Raw genomic sequence first — 24,680 nt, forward strand, 5'->3', positions numbered from 1 at the left:
TTGCCTTGAGCCTTTTGTTTTTCTCTTTCTTCTTTTCCAAGTTTAAGCATTTGACCATCACCATGCCATCACCATTGTCATGATCTTCGCCATTGCTTTATCACTTGGAGTAGTGCTACCTATCTCATAATCACTTTAATAAACTAGGTTAGCACTTAGGGTTTCATTAATTAACCAAAACTAAACTAGAGCTTTCATAGCTTCATCCATGCCATGGAGACCGGAGAGGTGTCCAAGCCATATTTGATTCCTATGGTAAAGCTTGAATGTATCTTTTTTGCGGTTGACTTCGATCAATGTTGGACTGAGCCAGTAAATTGTCGTCCTCGTACCAACTAGATCCACAGAAATATAATATAAATAGAAGCAATGTTACTAAAAGGATACATGATTAGATCTTAAATGGTCAGCCAGAGTTACTTCATTTTCCTATTCATGCATGTTATGTTCGAGTTCTGACACTTAAACCAGCTGCAACTCAGTCTGTCAGTCCGGGCACTTGCTTGTTCTGCTGGGCAGGAGTTTTATGGGCGTTAGTGGAAAACTAGAAACAAGATGGTGGAGAACAAGCTGGTGGGAGAAGGTGACAGTGGAAGGTGGCGCTCAAGGAGAAGGAATCAAACAGGTGGATAGGATCCTAACGGTGTTGGAACAGTTAGCTGTGGTCCCTTTTGAGATGTTAGTTACTCTACTTTGTTTCCACGGCGGTGGATGGGTGTGCTTCGTAGAGGACTAGAGATTGCTTTTAAGGAGACTTTGCTTTTAATCTGGTTGAAGTAGGAGTCGAGTCCACAAGGCTGGTGCCGTTTTGCTTCATTGTGAGAAGCCATAAACTTCAGTTCTTTCGATAGAAGTCTTTGTCTAATGAAAGAAATACTGTGATTACCTGGGCAAAAGTCTTCATTCCACTTGTAATTGGAAGAACTGTACCACTAAATAAAAACGACTGATTGTTACGAGGAATCACATCAGACAGAATGGTGACAATGCTAAATTTCAGTCCACCAACAATAAGACTGAGTGAATTAATTATTGGTGGCACTGCTGTTAAATTTTCTATGTAGTTTATGTATGGACACAAACCTAGCAAATACAACTCAGATTCTTTGGTAGGCAAAAGCAAATCCTTTGTCAGATTTTCTAATCAGTCTGAATTCTTCGGCCGGCACACCTGCAATCTTTGATGTGCTCTGCAAGGACTGGATCTTTCTTTGTTACTGGGCTGGCTCATTTTTAGCCCAAGCGGCCAAGCCCAATCCACTTTGGTAGAACGGGAGCCCCAATACCCACATCTTCTACCCACCGACTGGTGCTCAGGCAGCGGCCGCCGTCGAGCAGCGATCTCATCATGCAGTCAGCCAATGCTGAAACTCACCAAGCTTTCAATAGGAAATTTCATGTACTTCTTGCGCGGTTGCGCCTTTGTCGCCTCCATGCCATTCTACACCGTGATGCCCTGGCTCGCTCACCGGTCTCTTTGCTCCTGCAACGGACGCTAGCGGCAGCTTAGTGATTCGAGATCCAGAATCCTCCATGGCAATGGCAAAGGTAACGAGTTACTATTACCTTTTTCCTTTTGTCTTGTTATTGCTTTGCAAAATCTCAAGTAATAGATGTGCTCAGACCCATGCCCACCCATCGTAGATCATTAGGAATTTTTGTCCAGCTTATTTTGAATTTTTATCTCAACTTATTTTGATTTTTTGTCTCATTGAGTTGGAAAAAGAATATGTACTATAGAAAGGGCAGAATAGGATGGAACTAAATCATGGCAAGATCATTAGGAATTGAAGCAACAGGACTCTTTAAACTATTACACACAAGCCAAGTCCACTTTAAATTTGATGCGTTGCAGATAAGTAGCACTACATGGTGATAAGCCGACAAGTTACTATTAATTCATCAGATACAGATACGGTGGAAAAACTCAAATACATTTTCATGCAGGCACTATGGACTACTCTACAACACAGCAGGAGCTAAGTTTGTCTCGAATATTCAGTACATAATGACAATGTATTCTCCAATATATTTTTTTATGACACTGGATGACTTTCAGAATTCAGATTAGACGAAAGGCTTTGGGGGCATCTGCAGATTCTCCAACCTCCCTGTTAACATGTTCACCACTTTTGTCATTGAGGGTCGATTTTTTGGGTTCCACTGAATGCACCATAGGGCCACCATGGCTAGCTGTCTCACCTTTTCTTTCTCTCCTCCAGTCATTTCCCTAGAAAGTACCAAGTCCTGCCCAGTGATTACTCTCTCAAAGATCCACTCTGGGAGGTAAACTTCATTTTGGCTATCAACGCTTGGGTCTGAGTTCCTCCTTCCACTTACCATTTCTAACACCAGCATGCCAAAACTGTAAACATCCGACTTGTAGGATACCCCACCAAAATTCCGAGAGTATAACTCTGGTGCAATATATCCCATAGTGCCTCTTGCTGCTGTCAAGGTAACGATGCTTTGATCTCTTGCACACAGTTTTGCTAGGCCAAAGTCTGAGATCTTTGGATTGAAGTTAAAGTCTAGCAAGATGTTGTGAGGTTTGATGTCAAAGTGGAGGATGCGTTTATTGCATCCTTGATGTAGGTATTCCATTCCTCGAGCAATACCTAAAGCAATATCTATCATTTTCTTTGGCACTTGTAGTTCCTGGGAAATACTAGAATCACGTGAGAATATATATTTTTCCAGTGACTCATTAGGCATGTATTCATAAATAAGGGCACGCCTTGTTCCTTCAGAGCAAAAACCCAGGAGACACACAATATTTGCATGGTGGATTAGTCCTATGGTTGCAACTTCATTGATGAATTCTTCTCCCTCTCCTGTAGAGTTCTCTAGCATTTTGACTGCCACAGGCACTCCATTTGGTAGCTTGCCTTTGTATACACTCCCAAATCCACCCTGGCCTACTTTTTCCTTAAATCGCCTTGTTATCTTCTTAACTTCAGAGAAACTGTACCTTGTGGGTTTTGATGTGCCATATGTCTTGAGAAACATTTCGACCTTCAAGTGTATCTCCTCATTATATCTTGTCTTAAGTGAAAGATAGAGTCCAGTGGCCACAATCGACAGAAGAACCACTATTGTGGCAACCGATGATGTAGCTGGCAAGCAGAGAACAGGAAATCATTAACTGTGTCTCGATAGGAAGGCACCACTTGGTGTTGTTAATGGTTCTGGGATAATGTTAAGAGCCATAGTTGAGAAAGATAAGAATTTGTGTGTAATGAATATCCCTTTTTATTTTGGATAAAAGGAATGTTTGATTAGCAGCAGTACCTGCAATTACCTTGACATGTGAACCTGCGAACAGCAAACAAGAAAAATAAGTCTCTATTGATGATTTAGTATGAAATGATGATTTGTTGAGAAAGAAAAGGTAAGATCCAATATTTTAGTACAATTAGCTGCATGATGTGACCCCGCGTACAGCGTGTACAATAAAAGTTCTGTTTTTTTAAGAATCAACATACTGTATTTGCATGGATATAATGTAAAAGAGTAATGCTCCTTACATGTTTCTAAGCATGTTTGATCACAAGCAAGGTTCCTTAAGAGAAAATGCAAATATCAGAGGCAAGTTTGTGGTGCCATCTCTGGTGATTAACCAGGTTGTACCGTTTTGCCCCAGCCAACTGTAAGCTGCACCCAGCATGCAATCTCTCTTCAGAACTACCTGGTTTGCTACAGACAACCAATTTCACATTGGTTCTTTATTCATTTGCTTTATGCAGTGTTTGTTCTTTTCTGCTATTATCCCTTCCATTGCCCACCTTATAGGCAGTTATTATCTTGCTAGCATACCACTTTGTGCTTTCGTTGCATTCACTTTCAGCAGTATTACACATCAATTTGTTTTCTCAAGTGTTTCTGTCGATTTTCTTTCTTCAGACAAATTACCCCTTCAAATTCATCTCCCTTTTTCAGGAGCACACATCATTGAAATTTGCAGCTATTTTGGTTGCAGCCTCTACTAGACTACTACTGCTGCTCTAGCATATGGACAAGGAAGGATGTCTGCTAGGATCTTGGATGATGCAAATATATAATCTCAATGTCAAGATGATAAAGCAAAGGTGATAGACCCAAACAATCCTAGCTCAGTTGCCAAGTAACATGTGTTCTGAACTCCCAGCCTAGATAAATTCCATTTATCTGGTAATTTCAATAGTATATGTTGTATTGGAGGTGTTGCTTTGCTTTTATTTTATCTCAGTTATGCATTTTTTTATCCTTATGAAAATGCTCAACAATAGTACAGTAAATTTTGCATGTAAAAGTTTTTGCCACCAATTGTATATGAAAGCAATGATAGGAGCTCTGCCTTTCAATTATGAAGAAAGCAAATAGAGTTAATTACAAGAGTGTCAAAGGGGCACCTGATAGGCTCCCCAGCCTGCCAGTACACAAGAGAAGAGATAGAGTGCCAAGAAGCAGAAATGGTAAGGCCTTTACAAAGTCCAAGCAAATGCTATCCTTCTCAATGCTAAATCCTCTCAGACTTTATTAGTAACCTGTTGCTCCGTTTGGAGCTCATTGTTAAAAATTCTTATGTTTCACTCTTTCCAGACGTTCCACCAAGTGTTACAAGTGCGTTTTTGGTCTTTGGGTATGGTCCTCACCGTAGCTTACCACCATTTAGCTATGGTGTCAAAATTTTAGTGTAAAATCTGTTGGGCTGCACTGAATTGCTCCCGGTCCGAAAAACCTTCCGCACTTCTTGAGCTTACGGACAGTGCAAGGGAAGATGAGGCGATCATGTGAATTGCCATTATCCTCTATTCTAGTCATCTAATTTTGAAACTGCATTGTCATAATTATCACATAGTTACAAGTGTGTTCTGTATTTATTTTACATTCTGCTTTACCAATTTAATTCCTTATTTGTTTCCCCTTCCATTAATTAATTATTTGAAACATCGTTATATGGGTATTTTTGGCAGTAGTGCCCAACGTACTACATGTAGTGAAGGGTTAGGGTGTTAAAATGCTTGTAAAAATGGGTCTGACTACTTGTATATCAAGTGCATGTTTATAATTTATCTCTTTTGTGATTTTGATTAGATTGGTTGGCATTAGTTTGCTTGGGTGAGGCTCCCCAACAAATGAGCTGCAGTACTACTCTGTAAAATAAGCTGACAATTATCTACGAAACATCAAAGAATTGCATAGTAGCATTTGAATAGACGTAAATGAATAATGTAAGGAGTTGTAATGTAAGAAACGATAGGACTATGTGGTGCTCCTTAAAAAAAAGAAAAAAAAAAGATTGAACCATGTGGCTGTATGGTTTTGTCCAATTAGAGATAATACCGTGATTCATGCAGAAGGTTTGATTCCTGTCTGGTCTGAACCCACAGCGTCGCCCACCTTGTTCACACAGTGTGCAGTTGTTTATGATGCCACTGCCATCAGCACTACTATAATAATCCCAATCGATCGTTCTCGACCCTGAGAAATTCAGTATTGTTTCTGCTCGCTCCTTGAATGTTGAATCGTCATTGTGAGTGTCCATCATCAGAAAGTAGGTATCAGGCACAACCTTGCAATCTAATGGAAGCACAGACATGGGTGCATAATCAGCCACCAAATAGGAGAAGTGGGATGCGCTGCCAAGGCACGAGATTGGTCCGAAGATGTAATTAGCAGCAAGATTACTTGGTGTGAACTCTCTTAAGCAGCTTACTATCGTTGCATATCCACGATCGCATAGCAGTGAGCAGGGGTCCGGGTCCTCACATTTGATAATGCTGCGAGGTAGGGACGCGGACATGAGCTTCTGCTTGCAGGAGGAAGACGAGTCTTCCACACGCGGGGCGATCGTGAGGGTACCACTCTTGTAGTCTATGGCGGTCACTTTGTACTGGATAACGGCTGCTGGGAGAACCAGAATGGTGTCGTCACCGGAGCATCCTAGCTTCATGCACGGTGCTCCGCATAATGATGAGGTATTGCTGGATTCGAGCCGGAAAGGGTACCTGATCTCCGGACCATGTTTGCTGCACCGAGATGGTGGGCAGTTGCTGAAGAAGTCGGCATCAGCCCAAGCCATGGCCCCGTACACTCCATCTATGAGAAGACACAACAGCAGGGCTATTACATGAAATTCAGTCATCTCTCTCTTTTTGTTTGTTTCTTTTTTCAGCAGAGCTATGAAACAAGAGCATGCGGACGTGGATCGGAGGAAGTTGTGGAGTAGTGGTTATGTCGATGTGGAGTGGAGGACGTCCAACTCAAACTCATAACTGTAGTAACTGAGAGAAGGAAGAAGAGGCTGAGGAGGTGGAAGCAAATAAGATGCTCTAAGTTTCCATGAAACTTCCGTGTGCTCAAGTTGACTTAGAGTCAACGCTGCTCAGTCCTGTCTTTGTTGAAGACTTGGAAAGAAAGAAGTTTTGTCCAAGTCAAAAGGCATCTGAAATCATGCCAGGCCTGCTGTGCTTAAATAACTAACTAAAGCTTTTTCTTGACTTTATTTCCGTGACTGCAGATCACAGCTGGTGGGCGAACCAGGGCTTTGCTAGTTTCATGCTCTGGCGTGTCAGATTCTTTGCCATTTAGATTTTCTTTTTTTATCAGAAAATTGTCATCATCGTCTGGTCATCCACATTATTATCGTTCTCGATATGAAAGGGTACCTGATCTCTGGACCATGTTTGCTGAACAGACATGGCGGACACAGCAGCAGAGCTATGATAAGAAATCCACTCAAGCTTCCATATCAATAGTAACTGAGAAAAAGAGGAAGACGTGGAAGTTTTAAAATAAGTCTGTGCAGTTAAATTAGTAAAGACAATTGTATGGCTGAGGAGAAATTCCAAGTTTCCATACAGCCCACTGTTTTCTCGTGGAAAGAAGACCTGCTGTTATTTGACTTGGAAAGTATCTGGTCCAAGTCAAAAACACATCCCAGTCATGTCAGGCCTGCTGTTCTCAATCAAATAACTAAGCGTCCTTCTCAGCCTGTCCATAACCCATTAACATCCTATCTAGCATTCCTGCATCTAAAATCTCTCATGGCGAACTCGTGTGCAGCATTTCTTCATCCTTCTGCTGTCTGGCAAGCTTTACTTGTCTTTATTTCCGTGGCTGCAGTTCGGGCTACAGATGCTGGGGGCCAAGGTCAGTGTCCTCCTTTCTCCTGTGGTGATCTTCACAACATATCCTACCCTTTCCGTAGGCCAGGCGATCCACCTGAGTGCGGTGTAAAAGCATACGAGCTGGTCTGTATCCACGGCAAATCCACAATTCGCATCAACACGGGGACATATTTTGTCACCAGCATCAACTATACTGATTCGACCTTCTGGGTTGTGGACGCCAACTTGGATATGCACAGCAGTTGCCCTCTTCCTCGCTGGGACCAGCTTCCTTACACTTATGAGGGATCGTACTGGACAGGTGGTTTGCATTTCCATTTTGATTTAGGCACTGATTATACCGATAATTGGGCATGCTTCATTAATTGTTCAAAGTCAATAACAAATAGTAGCAGGTACAAGCCCGTCAATTGCCTGAGTGCGAACAATTCCTTTGTTTATGTCATGGTTAACGGTCATTACAATGGTTGTATAGTCAGATCTCTTGAACCTTCTTGTGGATACTTAGCCATGATCCCCTTTGTTGATAGAGGTAGCTGGCGTACGGAGTACCCGTTTGAGTACCCGTTAGAGAATGCCAATTATACAAATATCATAGAATATGTAAGGAAGGGATTTTCTGTTCGATTTCCTGAGGATTATTATTCAGGCTGGAATGCTTCTTGGATATTCAAAAGATGCCGAAATAGTTCAACCAGGTGAGCCTGTGTTCTGCATCGAGTATGAAACCGATATATCTTGTTGTCTCGTTTCCTTTGTAATATATATCATATAGTTATCCAAAACTGTATGCTTCCTTCTTTAATTCCTTTCTTTATAACGGTGTCTTGCAGCTACTTCCATGAGCAATTATTTGGCACAAGCATCCTGAATTGGACCCGTGCTTTCTTCTGGAGTGAATTTCATTTCGTACAATGTGTATACTCATACTATACCCCAAATCATATGTTCGAGTGGGTTGTGATAGTCATAGTGCCTGCTATAAGTGTGGCCAAGTTATATTTTGGTACGTGGGGTGGGCCTACTTCTTTCTAATCATATTAGCTACCGTTTTCATTAACCTGCTTATGTTGTCTAACTTTATATTTGTTTCAACTTTTTTATGTAGTATTATGCAGGCTTGTACTCCCAGCACTGGTAGTATTCACATTCCTTGCCTACAAGTACTGGAAAACAAGGATAACGATTGATGCAGTCGAGAAGTTCCTCCAGATGCAACAAATGCTTGGTCCGATTAGGTTTGCCTACACGGACATCACTGCAATCACTAACCATTTTAGAGACAAGCTAGGTCAAGGAGGATATGGATCCGTATACAAGGGTGTGCTACTCCTAGGCGATGTGCATGTAGCCATCAAGATGCTGGGAGGCTCCAACTGCAATGGGGACGAGTTCATCAGCGAGGTCTCCACCATCGGTAGGATCCACCACGTCAACGTGGTTCGTCTTGTGGGCTTCTGTGCAGAGGAAATGAGGAGGGCACTGGTCTATGAGTACATGCCCAATGGTTCTCTTGACAAGTACATATTCTCAGCTGAGAGAAGTTTCTCTTGGGATAAGCTCAATGAAATTGCTTTGGGCATTGCAAGGGGAATCAACTATTTGCATCTGGGTTGTGATATGCAGATCCTTCACTTTGACATCAAGCCACACAACATCCTTCTTGACAGCAATTTTGTTCCAAAAGTTGCAGACTTTGGCCTCGCCAAGTTGTACCCGAGAGACAAGAGCTTTGTGCCAGCGAGCGCCATGCGGGGAACTATTGGGTACATAGCTCCTGAAATGGTATCTCGTAGCTTTGGTGCCATATCAAGCAAATCTGATGTTTATAGCTTTGGTATGCTACTGCTGGAGATGGCTGGAGGGCGAAGGAATGCAGACCAAAATGCAGCCAACTCAAGTCGAGCATACTACCCTGCTTGGGTTTATGACCGTCTAGCCGCACAAGAAGTTGGTGAGATATCTGTTGTGGCGGACATGCATGAGTTGGAGAGGAAGTTGTGCATTGTTGGGCTACGGTGCATTCAGATGAAGCCGCAGGATCGTCCGACCATGAGTGAAGTTATAGATATGCTTGAGTGTGGCACTGATGGCCTGCAAATGCCTTCTAGGCCATTCTTCTGCGATGATCATATGGTTGATACAGATTCTTACCATTTCATGTCAGAGCTGAATGCAATCGAGGAGGAAGATGATTGAAATATTTACATATCTTTGTGCTTAGGTAGTAGATAAGGTGAGCAAACATTAGCTTGTGAAACCTGAGATAGCCCGTTATGTGTGTATCCTGTTAAGCATTTTCATGATAGTCCAATAAGTTTTATGGTACATGGTTTTCTGATTCCTGTAAACGTTTATGAGAAAACATGTATAGCTTAAGATGGAGTTTGATTGACAGCTGTTTTTTCTGATAAGAAGATTGGCAAATGTTATATCATGTTCGGATGTAATATTTTTCCAGAAAGCAAGACATGTGTTTTTCTGATAAGAAGATTGGCAAATTGTATTTGCCTGAGATTGGGATGGTTACTGGAAAATGCAGTGAACCAGCAACAGAGTAGAAGCATCGTTGGTGATTTGTGAATGGCTGAATTCTGAATATGCCGGCTTCATCCATGCCAATAATTACAGTGACAGAAGGTGGAGACCAGAGAGGTGTCCATGCCATATTTGATTCTTGTGGTGAAGCTTGAAATGAATGTTGAATTGTAGCAGCAGTAGCAATTACATTGATGAGAATATGTTTTATTGCAGTTGACTCTGCTCAATGGTATACAAAGCCAGTAATATACATTGTCGTCCTATGTGCCAACTAATCTATAGAATTGTAATAGAAACCGAAACAATGTTGTTAAAAGGAAACATAATTTAATCTTAAATTGTCAGCCAGAGTTACTCCATTTTCCTATTAAACTTCTTCCATGTTGTGTTCTGACACTTAGACCACTTGCAACTCAGTCCGTCGGTCCGGGGCAACTGCAGACTACTGAAACTATTTGAAAAAGGCCAAGTAGTTTCCATCTAATCTCCATCTACTATGCATGTTGTGTTCTGTTGGGCAGTAGTTTTATGGGCGTTAGACCGTTAGTGGAAAAAACTAGAAATAAGATGGTCGAGGACCCAATTACCCAAGGCGACAGTGGAAGGTGGCACTCAAGGAGAAGGAATCAAAGAGGTAGGAGTCGAGTATGCTTCGTTAGATCATGTTAAGCTTTCGCTAGGACTAGGAAGTTTCATGCTGAGTGTTTTCTTTAATCTGGTTGAGGTAGGAGTCGAGTCCGCATGGCTAGTGCCGTTTTGCTTTACTCTGAGAGCTGGTAACCCCAACATAAACTCTTACTATGTTAAGCTTTAGATAGAAGCTGGACAAAAGTCTTTTTGTCTAATGATGGAAAAGGTCACCTTGACTACCTGGGCAAAAATCTTTGTTCTACTTATAATTGGCAATACTGTACCACTAAAATCTCTGCACCTGATTGCCATGACGAATCATGCACATCCACGGAATGACAGAATGGTGACAACACATATTGCAGTCTACCAACAATAAGACTGAGTTAATTAATTATATGTGGTACTGGTGTTTACTTTTATTTATATTTTGTTTATACTAGTGGCCATGCAGTGCGGCACACACGTGTCTCTATGACAAGACATATTCGTATCTAAAAACGTGATGGTAATTGCTCCTATGACACCAAGGATCAAACATTACAAGTGCGTGCCGCACACATTTATGGTTACAATAGTTAGTGATATATTACATTATTATATATATTATTACAAACAATATATATATTAGCTAACCCAAATATTAGCTGGATACAAATATAGCATAACAGTACTCTTACATAAAAATGCCTTATTCTCCTCATAGTAACCACTGCTCTCCCCTGGAATCTCCATAGACTTACATAACTCCATCACAAGCACCTCCATTGTAGTTTTTGCATTATGATTGTAGTCCAGGTAAACAAACCAGTCATTGTTCAGGTATTCCTATTGGTCCGTGACGCCTTGGAGCTGAATCATGTACACAGGAGAAAAACTTTATCAGAAGCTTAAATGACATGAAAAAGTTATATTTTCTTGTATGAAGCCAGTATGAAAAATGACTAACTAAATATGCAAAAATGATGGTTATCCTAACCATGCTATGTGGTTCCTGACTTGTATCCACTTAGTTTTTATTCCGATAACACAAATAGATGGTTCTCAATTTTCTCCGTAGGCATGAGAGGCCTAATGAAAATTATACTTGTATGTAATAATGCCACAAATTGTGAACCCAACTAACCATACAAAATCAAAATAAGCAATACAAGGTAATATTTTTATAACTTCAGACCTGAATGAGAAGTTTATGCAGAGGCAATAATTCTGGAAACCATTTTATAATAATATCAACCATTTGACTTTCCTTGCTCGTAGAAACACCTAAAAAGAGGGCGAGAACAACGACGACACCCGTGACAACGCTGCTGCGTTGTTCGGTATCGATCTCGGAGACGCCTATGCTTTGATCGATCTGGACGACGGCGGTGGTGAACTTAGAAGACAAAAACAATGGGATTCTTAATACACGGCAGGGACACGGCAGGGACGAGCAGATGGGAGGAGACGGCGCTTGTTAAGCAATACACGGCGAGGGCAGAATGGTCTTTTGCCTTCGGTCTTCGAGCGTCAACGGCCCGTTTTCAAGCTGGTTGGCTGATCTGGCATGCCACGTCAACAAAAATAACAAAATATTAGATAAGTTATAATTTTTTAGGACTTTTTTTAGTTACCAACGCAAAGTTGACGATCAGATACGCGGCCTCCGTAAGAGTGGCAAATAACCCTCATTTGAGATCCAGATCGGCAGGAGCTCCCAAGGCGAATGGGGGCGGCGGCGCTCCCTCCCTCTCACCTCCGGCGTCGCTCCCTGCCCCTCACCTCCGGCGGCGTAACGGGCCACGGGGTGCTCTCCCCCGAGCGTCGACGGCCCCCGGACCTTCCCACAAGCGGTGGCGGTCCCCGGCCCCTCCCTCGACCGGCGGCCGGACTGGCATGGTCGATGGGCCCCAACGGCGGCGGCGGCTGTTGCTGCCGCGCCCTCAGTTTATACCTGCAGTCTTCTTCCTCGTTGAGGGGCCGTTTGCCAGGCCCAAATGGCCAATTGACAATGAATTATAACTAATAACTACTCCATCCGTCCCTAAATGTCTGTCGTTTTCACTTTCCGAGAAACAACTTTGACTAATTGTATATTAAAAAATATTAATATTTATAGTACATAATTAGTATCATTAGATAGATATTTGAATCTAGTTTTTAATAAATTTATTTGGAGATACAAATGTTGCACGTATTTTTTATAAATCGAGTCAAACTTATCGGCATGCAAATTGTGGCGACACTCCCAGATGCTACAACAAATATATACTAGTAACTAATAATACATACATATACATACTATATACCAAGTATACTGCTACCTACATCACTACATGTACTAGTATCGGAGGCCCCTTGGTCCCAGGGGGCCTAGAGTGGCTGCCCTGCTCGCCCCCCTCCAGGGCCGGGCCTGGGCTTATCTATAATTAGGCTATCTTCATCACTCCTACGGTCTGTTCGTTTGGCTGTGGCTTGTCGTAAACGATCGTAAATTTTTAGTCGGAACAGTATTTTTCTCTCACACAAACTAGTCAGCAGTACTTCTTCACGAATCAGCAACGATATGAACCAGCCAACCGAACAGGCTGCTAACTTCCTAAGCTAGTAGCTAGCTTGCTGCATCCTGCACCGGAACTCTCTCATGGCGAACTCGTGTGCAGCATTTCTTCATCCTTCTGCTATCTGGCAAGCTTTACTTGTCTTTAGTTCTGTGGCTGCAGTTCATGCTGTGGATGTTGGGGGCCAAGGTCAGTGTCCTCCTTTCTCCTGTGGTAATCTTCACAACATATCCAACCCTTTCCGTAGGCCAGGCGACCCAGAAGAGTGCGGTGTAAAAGCATACGAGCTGGTCTGTAGCCATGGCAAGGCTACAATTCGCATCAACACAGGGACATATTTTGTCACCAGCATCAACTATACCGATCACTCCTTCTGGGTTGTGGACGCCAACTTGGATATGCACAGCAGCTGCCCTCTTTCTCGCTGGGATCACCTTCCTTACACTTTTCAGGAATCGTACTGGACAAGTGGTAAACATTTCCATGCCGATTTGGCCACTAATGAGGCCTCTTGTTGGGCATGCTTTGTTAATTGTTCGCAAGCAGTTACGATCACGAATAATATCCGGTACAAGCCCGTTACTTGCTTGAGTGGGAGCAGTTCGTTTGTCTATATATATGTAGTAGGGTGGGGTTGCACAGTCGATTCTCTTGAACCTTTTTGTGGATACTTGGCGGAGATTCCCTTTGGTAGCAAGCTTACATGGTCGTACGGACGTCTAGATCTGGAGGGTAATGCAAGTTATGCAGATATCATAGAAGTGGTAAAGAAGGGATTTTCTGTTGGATTCCCATTGGATGGATATGATTATGACTACCATAATGCTTCATGGGTATTCAAGACATGCCTAAATAATTTTACCAGGTGAGTCTGCTGCTCTGGACTCTGCAGTTAGTTCTATGTCCTTCCGAGTTTGGTTTTCTCATCATTGCAAGCATTCCTTCTCCAATCCCTTCTTTCGCATAATGCTGACTTGCAGGTACTTCCACGAGCAATTGTCTAGCGGAAGCATCGTGGGTATATAACTCGTGCTTTCTTTTGGAGTGATGTATTTCTTCTAAAGTGCGCAGAGAGTTACAATGCCACAACTGTTATGTTAGATTTCCATGTGATATCCGTAGTGACTGCTGTTAAAGTCACCACGTTACTTGGTACGTCAGGTTCACCTTCTTCTAATCATCACGACTACAGTCTTCTATATCCTACATGTATGGTTTAATACTTATATACATTTTCCGACTTGTTTGGCAGTACTATTCAGGTTTGTGTTCACAGCACTAGCAGTACAGATGTTCCTTGCCCACAATGTACTGGAAAACAATGATAACAATTGACGCAGTCGAGAAATTCCTCCACATGCAACAAATGCTTGGCCCAAAGAGATATGCGTACACTGACATTACTGCAATCACAAGCCATCTCAGAGACAAGCTGGGTCAGGGAGGATATGGCTCCGTGTACAAAGGTGTGCTACTCCCAGGGCAATGTGCATGTTGCTGTCAAGATGTTGGGCAACTCCAATTGCAATGGGGAGGACTTCATCAGTGAAGTCTCCACCATTGGTAGGATCCACCACATCAATGTGGTTCGTCTTGTGGGCTTCTGTGCAGAGGAGATGAGGAGGGCACTGGTCTATGAGTACATGTCCAATGGTTCACTTGATAAGTACATATTCTCGGTCGAGAGAAGTTTCTCTTGGGATAAGCTCAATGAGATTGCTTTGGGCATTGCAAGGGGAATCAACTACCTGCATCTGGGTTGTGATATGCAGATCCTTCACTTTGACATTAAGCCACACAACATCCTTCTCGACAGCAACTTTGTCCCTAAAGTTGCAGACTTTGGCCTCGCCAAGTTGTACCCGAGAGACAAGAGCTTTGTGCCAGCGAGCGCCATGCGGGGAACTATTGGGTACATAGCTCCTGAAATGGTATCTCGTAGCTTTGGCACCATCTCAAGCAAATCTGATGTGTATAGCTTTGGTATGCTACTGCTAGAGATGGCGGGAGGGCGAATGGAACGCAGACCAAAATGCAGCCAACTCAAGTCAAGCATACTACCCAGCCTGGGTCTATGATCGTCTAGCCGCACAAGAAGTTGGTGAGATATCTGTTGCGTCTGACATGCATGAGTTGGAGAGGAAACTGTGCATCGTTGGGCTACGGTGCATTCAAATGAAGCCGCAAGATCGTTCGACCATGAGTGAGGTCATAGAGATGCTCGAGTGCGGCACTGATGGCCTGCAAATGCCTTCTAGGCCATTCTTCTGTGATAATGATCATAATATGCCTGCTGCAGATTCTTACCATTTCTCATCGGAGCTTACTGAAATCTCTGAGGAAGATGAGTGAAGAAATATTTACATGTCTTTGCATTGTGGTCTGGTGCTGGTAGTATGATAATAAGGTGAGCAGAGCATTAGCTTGTGAAACCTGAAATGGACCGTTAAGTTTTATGGTACATGAGTTTCTGATTCCTGTAAACATTTACGTGGTGAAAACACGTATGTATAATTTAAGATGGAGATTAGCAACTATTATAATCATGCTGGTATGTAATATTTTTCCTGAAAGCAAGATATGCGTCACTGGACGGCAGACACTGCAAATGTATTTCCCTTGGGATGGATACCGGAAAATGCATAGTGAGTAGTCAGTGACCCAGGCCGCAGCAACACGGTATAGGAGCAATGCATGCGTTTCTGGTCGGTACAGTGAGTGCGAGCCATCCCTCCTCGAGCACTACTCTGCCTCACGCTGCGCAGGCGGCTCCTGCGCCTCGCGCCCTCGCCCTCGGCTTGCCCTCGTCCTCTTCCTCCCTGTGTTGAGGTGCGGTGGTGGCGCTAGTTACACAAACAATACATACAGGTGAGATTCGAGAGGGTGCCCGGCTCCACAATTGGCCTGCCCGTTGACTATTTTCACGGCGTCGAAGAATTCACTATTCACTGTTCCGGACTTGAACCAAGCAGTTTCTTGCAGGTCTTCCGTCCGCTCTGCACTCGAAGTTTTTGACGAAAAGATGGATTTTTGGACAAGTTTGTGTTCACGCACGGGCACAAGGAGATAGTTCTTGCCGGACACGGAGTCCAAACTTGGGCCGATGCGCGTGCACCATACATATATTACTTATATAAATAAATATATATACATGTTTGTTCAATCGATCGATGCGACGCGACGCGATACCTCAAGGCCAAGTCTTTCATCCATCTTGGACGACGTCCCCTTCGTTGTCCATGGATGTTGTATGCGACACGCTGATAGTGGAGGAGATCCTCCCGCGCCTGCTCCCCAAGTGCCTTCTCCGCCTCGCCGCCACGTCCCGCCGCTACAACGCCCTCGCACGGCGCGCCGACTTCGCCGCCCGCTACTGGCAGCGCACGGGAGTCTTCTTCCAGCCCCTGCAGAAGCCCGTGGAGTTCGCTCCGCGCTTCCTGACCAGCCCGCCAACCCTCGGGGCTCTCGCCGCGGACGAAAATAACGTGCCCGGCGCGGACCTGGCCTTCCTGCCGGAGGCCAGCGCGGAGGAGAAGGCCTACCTGCGACACGTCGGCCGTGACCCGGAGCATGGCATGGCCATCGTGCACTCGGCGGCCGGCCTGCTGCTGTACAGCAGAGGTCACACCAGCAGTTTGCACTGCTATGTTTGCAACCCTATGACCTGGCAGTGGGTAGCCCTCCCGGAGCTGCCGTTGACCGTTTGCAATTGCAACCAACACTGTGGGCACCTGACGGTGGCCACCGGGGGAGAAGACGGTGGCGCCGCGGCCAAGGGCTTCCAAGTGGTCCTAGCCATCCACCCTGAGCATTGGCTGAAGCCAGGTGGGCGGTTGGACCTTCGGGTGTTCACTTCGGACACTGGCCAGTGGGAGACGAGACAACTCGATCCGAGCAGGCCCCATTCCCTCCGCCTCCAAGGATTTGTACCTGCCGCGCCGATACTCGGCCAAAGTGGCACCTCATACTGGATGTCGTACGGAAAAGACCAGGCCTTAGCATACAACAGTGCTGCCGGTGGTGCTACCGGCTCCATCCGAGTCATCACGTTGCCTGACGGCCTCGTCCATGGCCGTTGGAACCGTTGCATAGGGGAGCGCCATGGCGGGGCGCTCCGGTTCGTGCAGCTCCGATCCATCGGTGCTCGAGGTGTGGGATTCATCGTCACAGGGACAAGGTGGCGGAGATTGGGCGCTGGTGCACGGGGTTGGCGTCGCGGAGTTGATGGAACGGAACCCAGAAGCAGCCGCGTTTCTGCGTGACAAGAGCCCCAGCGATTGGAGGTACCACCATGTCAAACCGGTCGGCATCCACCCGACCGATGACGATGTCATCTTTGTGTCCGCTGCCTGGGGCTGTGTTCGCCTACTCCATTGAGCATGTGACAATGAATTTGCAGTGCACGCACAGTTGTTTCACAACTCCAGCTGACACATTCCCGTATGAGCACCCACCTTTCCCGGTACGCATTGCAGCGATAAGGAACTCATCAGTCCAGGCATCGCCAAGAAAAAGTGCATCATATGTTGGAACAAAAAGGAAGAGAGATCTATCAGCCATGACCACGATACCGAACCGGACCTGACGAACAAAATCAACATCCCATGTCATTCCCATACATCTGTCTAGAAGACTAGAGGCCGGATAAAGCCCTTGAGAAGATGAGTCATCTCTCGGCCTACATGCCTTAACCACTCTACTACCCCAGGGCCCAGGCACGGGAAAAGAGTGGCCCATGAATGCATGGAAACCCATCTGGAAGATCCAAGAGCGATAGAAATCCGATAGATGGACACAATTTGAATGAACTAATTTTGTGTTTCGTTGGAGATTTTTCCACAGTTTTTTACAAGCGGGCAACAGCATTAGCATTATTGATAGTATATTTTTTTCTAAGTGGCCAACAGTGATTATGGTATAGTTTTCTACCAGTCCCTGCAGTTTTGTTCAATTGCAAACAATGTGATCCCCAGACACTCATTACTACAGTTTAGTTAGTATTAGTAAACAAAATATACTACTAGTGGAACCGTTGGCCACCTTATAAAAAGAAACTGTTGGGCGAAAAATAATTTGCCTTGTATTGTGAGAGGCAGCAAATGGTGTTTAATCTTAGATCCTAGGAGAATACTAATTGCTGCTCAGGAAGCCCTAATGATTATACTAAGGCCCTGTTGGGATATTACGGAATGGCCCCTTGGAAAAATCCACCTGGATCGTTAGCTTTAATTTGTATAAGAAAGTAGACCTTAAATATCTTCTGGGCCTGGATTATGCTAACCGAACGAGCCCTTCCGGTAGCATTTGCTAGCACGCCTAGTTCATACAACGGGGCAAGCGAAGTCCACTCTGTCCATGCGATGGACTTATTCGTTTCTACTGTCAGGAGCATGCTGTTGTGGTGGTAAGTTACCTGTTTCTGATGAATTTGTTTTATCTTTGGAAAAATTAACTACAATATTTTTGGTTGCATCGAGGGAATCAAACAAGTTGCATATACTAAGGATGCAAATGTTTGTGCAATATGGAAGGGAGTATTGCTTCAGTAATTTTCAGCCTTCAATTTAAACTTGTACTTCGTCCTAAATTTGATCTGGAAACCCCATTTCCAAACACGTGCCCAGTGTGGTGTAGTAAGCTCTACTAGAACCTATACAAAGGTGACCCCGACTCCGCACCTGCACTGCACTGCATACTGTAGTTATCGTTGCTGTATCTTCAATAATTTTGTCCAAAAGTATGCTAGGAGCTTCACCTTTCATATCTAGAAGAAACAGAATAGAGGCTTGTAGCTTCCAAAACCGAAAAAGAGGCTACAGCAGCACGCTCCGGCTTGAAGGAGGATAGACAGGAGGTGGAGAAGAAGTTGTAACTGAAATGGGTTTTGAGTGGTAGTAAGTAGTAGGTTGCTTGTGAGCTGTGACTGAATGGAAGAATTGATTAACTGACAGGGAACTCTTTGTAAAAAGATAAATCAATAAATAGCTGACAGGGAAGTGTCGGTGGAAAAAGTTGCAAAGACTGTTCCATGGCCTACAGTCAGTAACGTAGCATGCGAACCAGTGTCGCTATGCATGCAGTCATGCAGATTTGAACCAACGGCAGATAGGAGAATATCTCAACTGGAATGCTTCCGTTCCGGTGCATGCATTAGGATGAACTTGTGCCGTTACTAAAGATTTTTGTCGATTGGAATTACTTATTTACTACTACTGCTGCAGCTGTTGGGTGATTTATTATATCTTCAGTCGTTATTAGTTTTATACTTTGTTCTTTCCTAATTCGCTCTCTTTTTGTATTGGCACTCAGATTACCTGGAACTACTCTAGTGTTGCTTATGCATAATGTAAAGAAAAAAACGGCACCACTACCGCCCGGACGTCCAGACAAATCAGATCCGTCGGACGCTCCATCTATCCACAAAAGTTATTTCGTACATGTCCTGTTAATTATTTGTAGACTTTTGCTATTTATCTGTCGACAGATTTTTTTGTACTAAATCTGTCAGATTTTATAAAACATCAATGGTATACCATGTGAACATCATAAAATACATCATAGAACATCGCATGTATACTATATGAACATCACATGTACTATTTAATACTACTATATGAACATCACATGTACTATTTGATACTCAGGCACTACAGGAGGAGCCAATACCTGAATTTAGTAACCATCATAGAACATCACTTGTATATTACGTGAACATCATAAAATACGTTATAAAACATTACATGTATATTAGTGCTATTTTATATATTGACAGATTTTTGGTACTAAATCTGTCAGATTTCATATAACATCATTTGTATAATACGTGAACATCACAAAATATATCATAGAACATCACATGTATACTATATAAACATCACATGTGTTATAAAATCTGACAGATTTGACCACATAAAATCTGTCGATAGATAACTAGACACTCCCTTATTTGTATCCACAAAAATATCTTCCTATGTATGCCCTGTTAATTATTCTCCGCATCTTGAACACTCGTATGTTCGCATGTTCCACTTTCCCTACCTCCGTGAGAGGATGTCGTCATTGACCTCTCTTGTTAGACGTTACACAAATTACATTTTATTTTGTTGCCCAACTAATGTTGCAACATCCAACTATGGGCCTGGTATGGAAATGGAAACACATGTACACACAGGACCACCTGTGCCTGCGCCTGTGCCTGTTCACGAAACACTTGCAACTATCAAAGCACTTTCTGTAACATACGTCAGAAGCAGATTTAATATTTGGAACATACACTTTCAACGTATGTGTATAGCCACTAAGACATATGCAACATCCATATAAAATCACTTGCAACATATATCTGAAGTAGATGAAGCATTCTGAATAGATACTTGCAACATACGTGTATAGCCATTGCAACATATACGACATCCAGATCTACTTTGCAACATCCGTATCGCGCACACAGGGACTGCCTTCACCTACTCATGAAATACTTGCAACATGAAAGCACTTCCTGCCGTCTGAAGCAGATGAAACATTTAGAACATACGCTTGCAACATATGTGTATAGTCCACTGCAACATATGCAACATTCAGATAAAGCACTTGCAACGTCTGAAGTAGATGAAACATTTTGAATAGACACTTTGCAACATACGTGTATAGCCATTACAACATATGCAACATCCAGATCTGCTTTTTTGCAATATCCATATGACACACTTGCAATATACATCTGGAACATCTTAAACACTTGACACATATATTTACAATATATGCTTTTAGTGCAACATGGGCCAGCAGTGCGACGAATTGGCGCAGTGGAGATGGCCTGCAGCAGGCGAGGCGCGCGACGACGCGGGCGGGCGGGGCGCGGGCGTGCGGAGCGGTCTGTCCGGACGGACAGACGCCCGCTTCGTAGCATTATCGTTAAAGACAGTGCATGATGAAATTTTGGCACAATATTGACCATGGTTAATTAGGCCAAATAAATTATTAAGCCGTCCATACAAATATTTTATATGTGGCTCTAACATATTAGGTCCCATACGAAAATGGTTGCTATTTATGTTGACCATGCTAAGTTGACTCGCAATATGATCAGACTCACGTATATTTGTGGTCAAGAATTATTTTTGGACCAAAGGCATTTTTGTGCACATGCATGCAAGTATATAGATGGTGGCCATACGTTACTCTAGGTGGTCATTCAGCACAGCTCTCCATGTATGTCGATTATGTCCTCTACTAGTATGCATGCATATCACGTATTCATATTCTAAACTTCTGATGAGGCCTCTGTACATACGTGTACATGCACATATTTGTCTTACCTTGCATCCATGGATTAAAATATAACCAGGCTCACTGAGCAGCCGGTGTAGCCTGGAGCAACGGCACGGGCGGAGCGCGGCTCGATGGGCAGTTCGTCCAGACGCTTAAAACAAATCAACCCGATACCTTGTGAAATAAAAAAACACAGGCGCACGGAGCGGTCGGTCCGTTTTCCTAGCATTACCGAAAAAAGCCACTAAACTAAGGATTGTTTCGTTATGTTATGTGCCACCGCTTAAATTGCTTGTTCGTGCACGGAAATGATAGTTTTTTTTGTCTATGAAATTGATATCACTCATCTCTTGTATTGTTCTAAAAAATACAGTACCATTGCAAGTTACGGCAGAAATTATAACATGGTTTGAGCAGGACGCCACAGAAATATAATGGGACATTGCAGACCCATCGAGATCATATAATGGGCCGTGGCATTATTTCCTTCGCAAAGCCCAAACAAGAGAAGCCCAATGTCGGGTGCTGCCGCTGCAACAAGGCATGGCCCAAACCACCTTTCATTCTTGGAAGGTGGAAGCACCAAATACGAAGCTCCACGGCGGTGGAAATCTAGGGCATGTTTGCAAGGGTGGCTGTGGCCGGCTGGGCCTGAGGCCTGTCCCAGGCCAGCCACTGGGCCGGCCCAAGGGGTGCAACCCCTCTTGTTTGGTTCCCTATGCCAATCCGAACCTGGCCCATTTGAGATGTTGTTTGATTTCCAAGTGAGAGCCTTGTCTGAGGACCAACTATCACCAACTGCCATCTTGAGATGGCGTTTGGTGTGGGGCAGTGTCAGCCTGGCCCAAAGTGAGGAAGAACAATTGAAACAGATCAAATTAATGACCACAACATCATTTAAATATGTAATGGAGTTGAAATACAATCACAACAGTTAAGAAAAATTAAGTATCTCACTAATAGGCCTAAGACATCATCAATACATACATAATTTGCAACCATAGCCGGCTCCAAGTTACAAGCAAGAAGCAAAGGAGATGAACAGATTGTCACAGTTCTGAGGAAGAGATTAGAGAAAACAACATAACATGGAGACATCTAAGTAACCTTATAAGTCTGTCATCATTGACCTAAGAACTAGCAGTTACATTGGCCGCACACTGACAGCTTGAACCAAAGTCCAAAGACCAGCAACAAAAGAGTAACAATGATTACAGTGTTCCAAGAAGCAGTCTTACCATGAACTGGTGCCACAACATTCTTACCATAATCTGGTGCCATGGTGGCACCTAGTTTGAGATTGGAACAAGTTAGGAGGTGGTGTTAGAGCACCAATTGATGCATTAAAATCTTTAACAATCTGCTCATAGCTACTATACTTCTTGTGTATAGCATTTTTTACCCCATAAACCTGTTCACTGCAGTCGTGCCAATTCCAATAAATCCCAGGTTTCTTCCCCTTGAAAACCACATAGCAAGGGCCCATTTTGTCAAATGAAATTGTGGTTTAGCCTTAGTGAAATATGACGAATGAAACTTGCCATGAGTACGGAACTTGAAGATCTACGATTTTGGATGAAAACCAAATCATTGATCTCAAGCCCCTCACTGATGACCAGCATCATCAAGTTCAAAGCAATAGTTTTGACATCACAGGCACTCTATAAAAACATTGGCCTCAGCTTTAGAATGTGGTGGTGTCATTCATATGAGTTAAGCCATTGGTGGCTGCCATACAAATAAAAAACCAGTACAACAGAAGGTCAGAAAAAGTGCAAACCCAAAGTCATAGCTACCATGGAACCCTAGTGCACATCCATTCACTGCCATCACCATTGGATAGAAGGTGCTGTTGCTAGGGAATGTATGTGTCACATGGGTTTGATGACGGACATGATAAAGAACAAGAAACAACAAAAAAGGGTAGCCACCTCATGTATATGTTTGCATCATAGGCCTTATAAATTTCCCACAATTGCCATAAAAGCACAGAAACAAAATCAACACAGTAGATGATGATACAGTAAGAAAACAAACAACTAGCATGTCTTAAATAAAGTAGCCAACAGAGGCTACAAATAGTTCCTTACAACAACAGGTCTGCCCAACAGTTCAAGGCTCAAATGCCTACCATGGTGCCCTATAGCACATGTAGTTAGCCACCCTCCCAGTAAATAAACCAAAAGGATAGGTGCCAGTCAGCCAAGTAAGTGGCACAAAATACCTACAACAAAGTGTGCTCAACTATAGTCAAAAGAAGAGAGTGGGTGAGGGAGGTGGAGGAACTATACATCTCAACAGTCAACCCCTCAATGGCCATGCAGCCTAGCAGGTAGTGGAACTACATGTAGTAGTTCTTGGCTAGGAAGTTCCTAAGACAAATGTCCCTATGGCTATCACTCATGCCAACAAAGCCCCTGCCTTGGATCTTGTTGTCCAGCAGGTAGGTGTAGGCCACTATGAGAGCCTCCTCAAAGAAGCCAGGAGTCTCAATAACAGCAAGGTAGAGATTAGCATCAACATGGGCTGGACCTATTTCCCTAAGAGCATTAGCAACATTGTTCACTGCATCTGACATGTTGGTCAGCAAGAGCATCTCATCCTCAGTGAATGTGCCTCTCTTCCTCTTCCCACCCACCCCAAAAGTGGCCAACACCTCTGCCCTCACCAACTTTAGTGTTGGTTTTCTCCTCACAAGCATTATTGAAGGCAGTCCCCTCAGGCTTAGCAGCTACACTATCAGCATGGTTAACCCCAAGGGTCTCACCAGAACCTTGTGCAAACCTACCAATGGCCATTGCATGACCAAAGATGGCCTCCATCTCTATGTAGAACCTAATATGATAGTTAAGGAACTCAGCATCCTTAGGGTGGTCCTACAGGAGGGGATACAGTTTAGGTAACTGACAGAAAGACAAAGATAAGGCAAAGATGAGGAAACCATCTTAGTTAATCTACCTTGCAGTGCCCAAGGTAGTGCTCCCCCTCTAGCATGATTGTATTGACATCACTGTCCCACAAGGCCCCACTAAGGTCTTTGAGCTTACTTATCCTAGCCCACTTCTACATCCACTTCCTCAAGTGGTTATACACCTGAGTTGGGCTAACAGCCTCCCCATTGTACTCCTTAAGGTGCTTGGCCACTAAGTTCACATCCTTGTCCTTGAAAACCTTGTCAGGCCTACTACCATCACTCATTAGCTGGGCCATCCTCCTAAGCACAAACCTAGAGGTGTTGTTGTTCCACCTCATGCGCCATAGAGCTGGTGGTGGTGCAGCAGCACCAGCAACAGCAGCACTAGTATCTGTTGCAGCTCTAGGAACCTCATTCAAGAGGGCACCAACAGCCACAAACCCTCCCTTAGCATCAACTAGATCAACAGGAGCTGAAGCCCTCCTATTTTGTTAACCAATGAATGAATAACACAATTACATGATCATGAATGTACAAGGTAACAAGTGACCATGGGACACACCCATAAGGTGGCAGCAACATAGCAGTAGCATGCAACTAGCACATTATGGATGTGTCTCATGGTCATGTATCATGAAATAGAGCATAACCATGAATACAGTATGCGTA

General features: G+C 43.7%; 2 protein-coding genes and 1 pseudogene across 2 annotated transcripts; 2 read left to right on the forward strand and 1 right to left on the reverse strand.

Annotated features, from left to right (window-relative positions):
* Positions 1-1,793: 1,793 nt before the first annotated feature.
* On the reverse strand, positions 1,794-6,141 carry LOC136456143 (rust resistance kinase Lr10-like). The gene is made up of 3 exons (XM_066455922.1): positions 5,326-6,141; positions 3,292-3,315; positions 1,794-3,116 (listed from the first exon to the last, which is right to left on the reverse strand). Exons 1-3 carry the CDS (start codon positions 6,125-6,127, stop codon positions 2,068-2,070), a joined length of 1,875 nt encoding a protein of 624 aa, XP_066312019.1. The 5' UTR covers positions 6,128-6,141; the 3' UTR covers positions 1,794-2,067.
* A 671-nt stretch (positions 6,142-6,812) lies between these two features.
* LOC136456141 (rust resistance kinase Lr10-like) lies at positions 6,813-9,509 on the forward strand. Its single transcript, XM_066455921.1, has 3 exons — positions 6,813-7,810; positions 7,946-8,118; positions 8,221-9,509. Exons 1-3 carry the CDS (start codon positions 6,813-6,815, stop codon positions 9,309-9,311), a joined length of 2,262 nt encoding a protein of 753 aa, XP_066312018.1. The 3' UTR covers positions 9,312-9,509.
* Positions 9,510-12,862: 3,353 nt separating this feature from the next.
* LOC136456142 (rust resistance kinase Lr10-like) lies at positions 12,863-15,411 on the forward strand (annotated as a pseudogene).
* The last annotated feature ends 9,269 nt before the right edge of the window (positions 15,412-24,680 follow it).

Source organism: Miscanthus floridulus, chromosome 6 (assembly GCF_019320115.1).
Source record: "Miscanthus floridulus cultivar M001 chromosome 6, ASM1932011v1, whole genome shotgun sequence".
NCBI lineage: Eukaryota > Viridiplantae > Streptophyta > Magnoliopsida > Poales > Poaceae > Miscanthus > Miscanthus floridulus.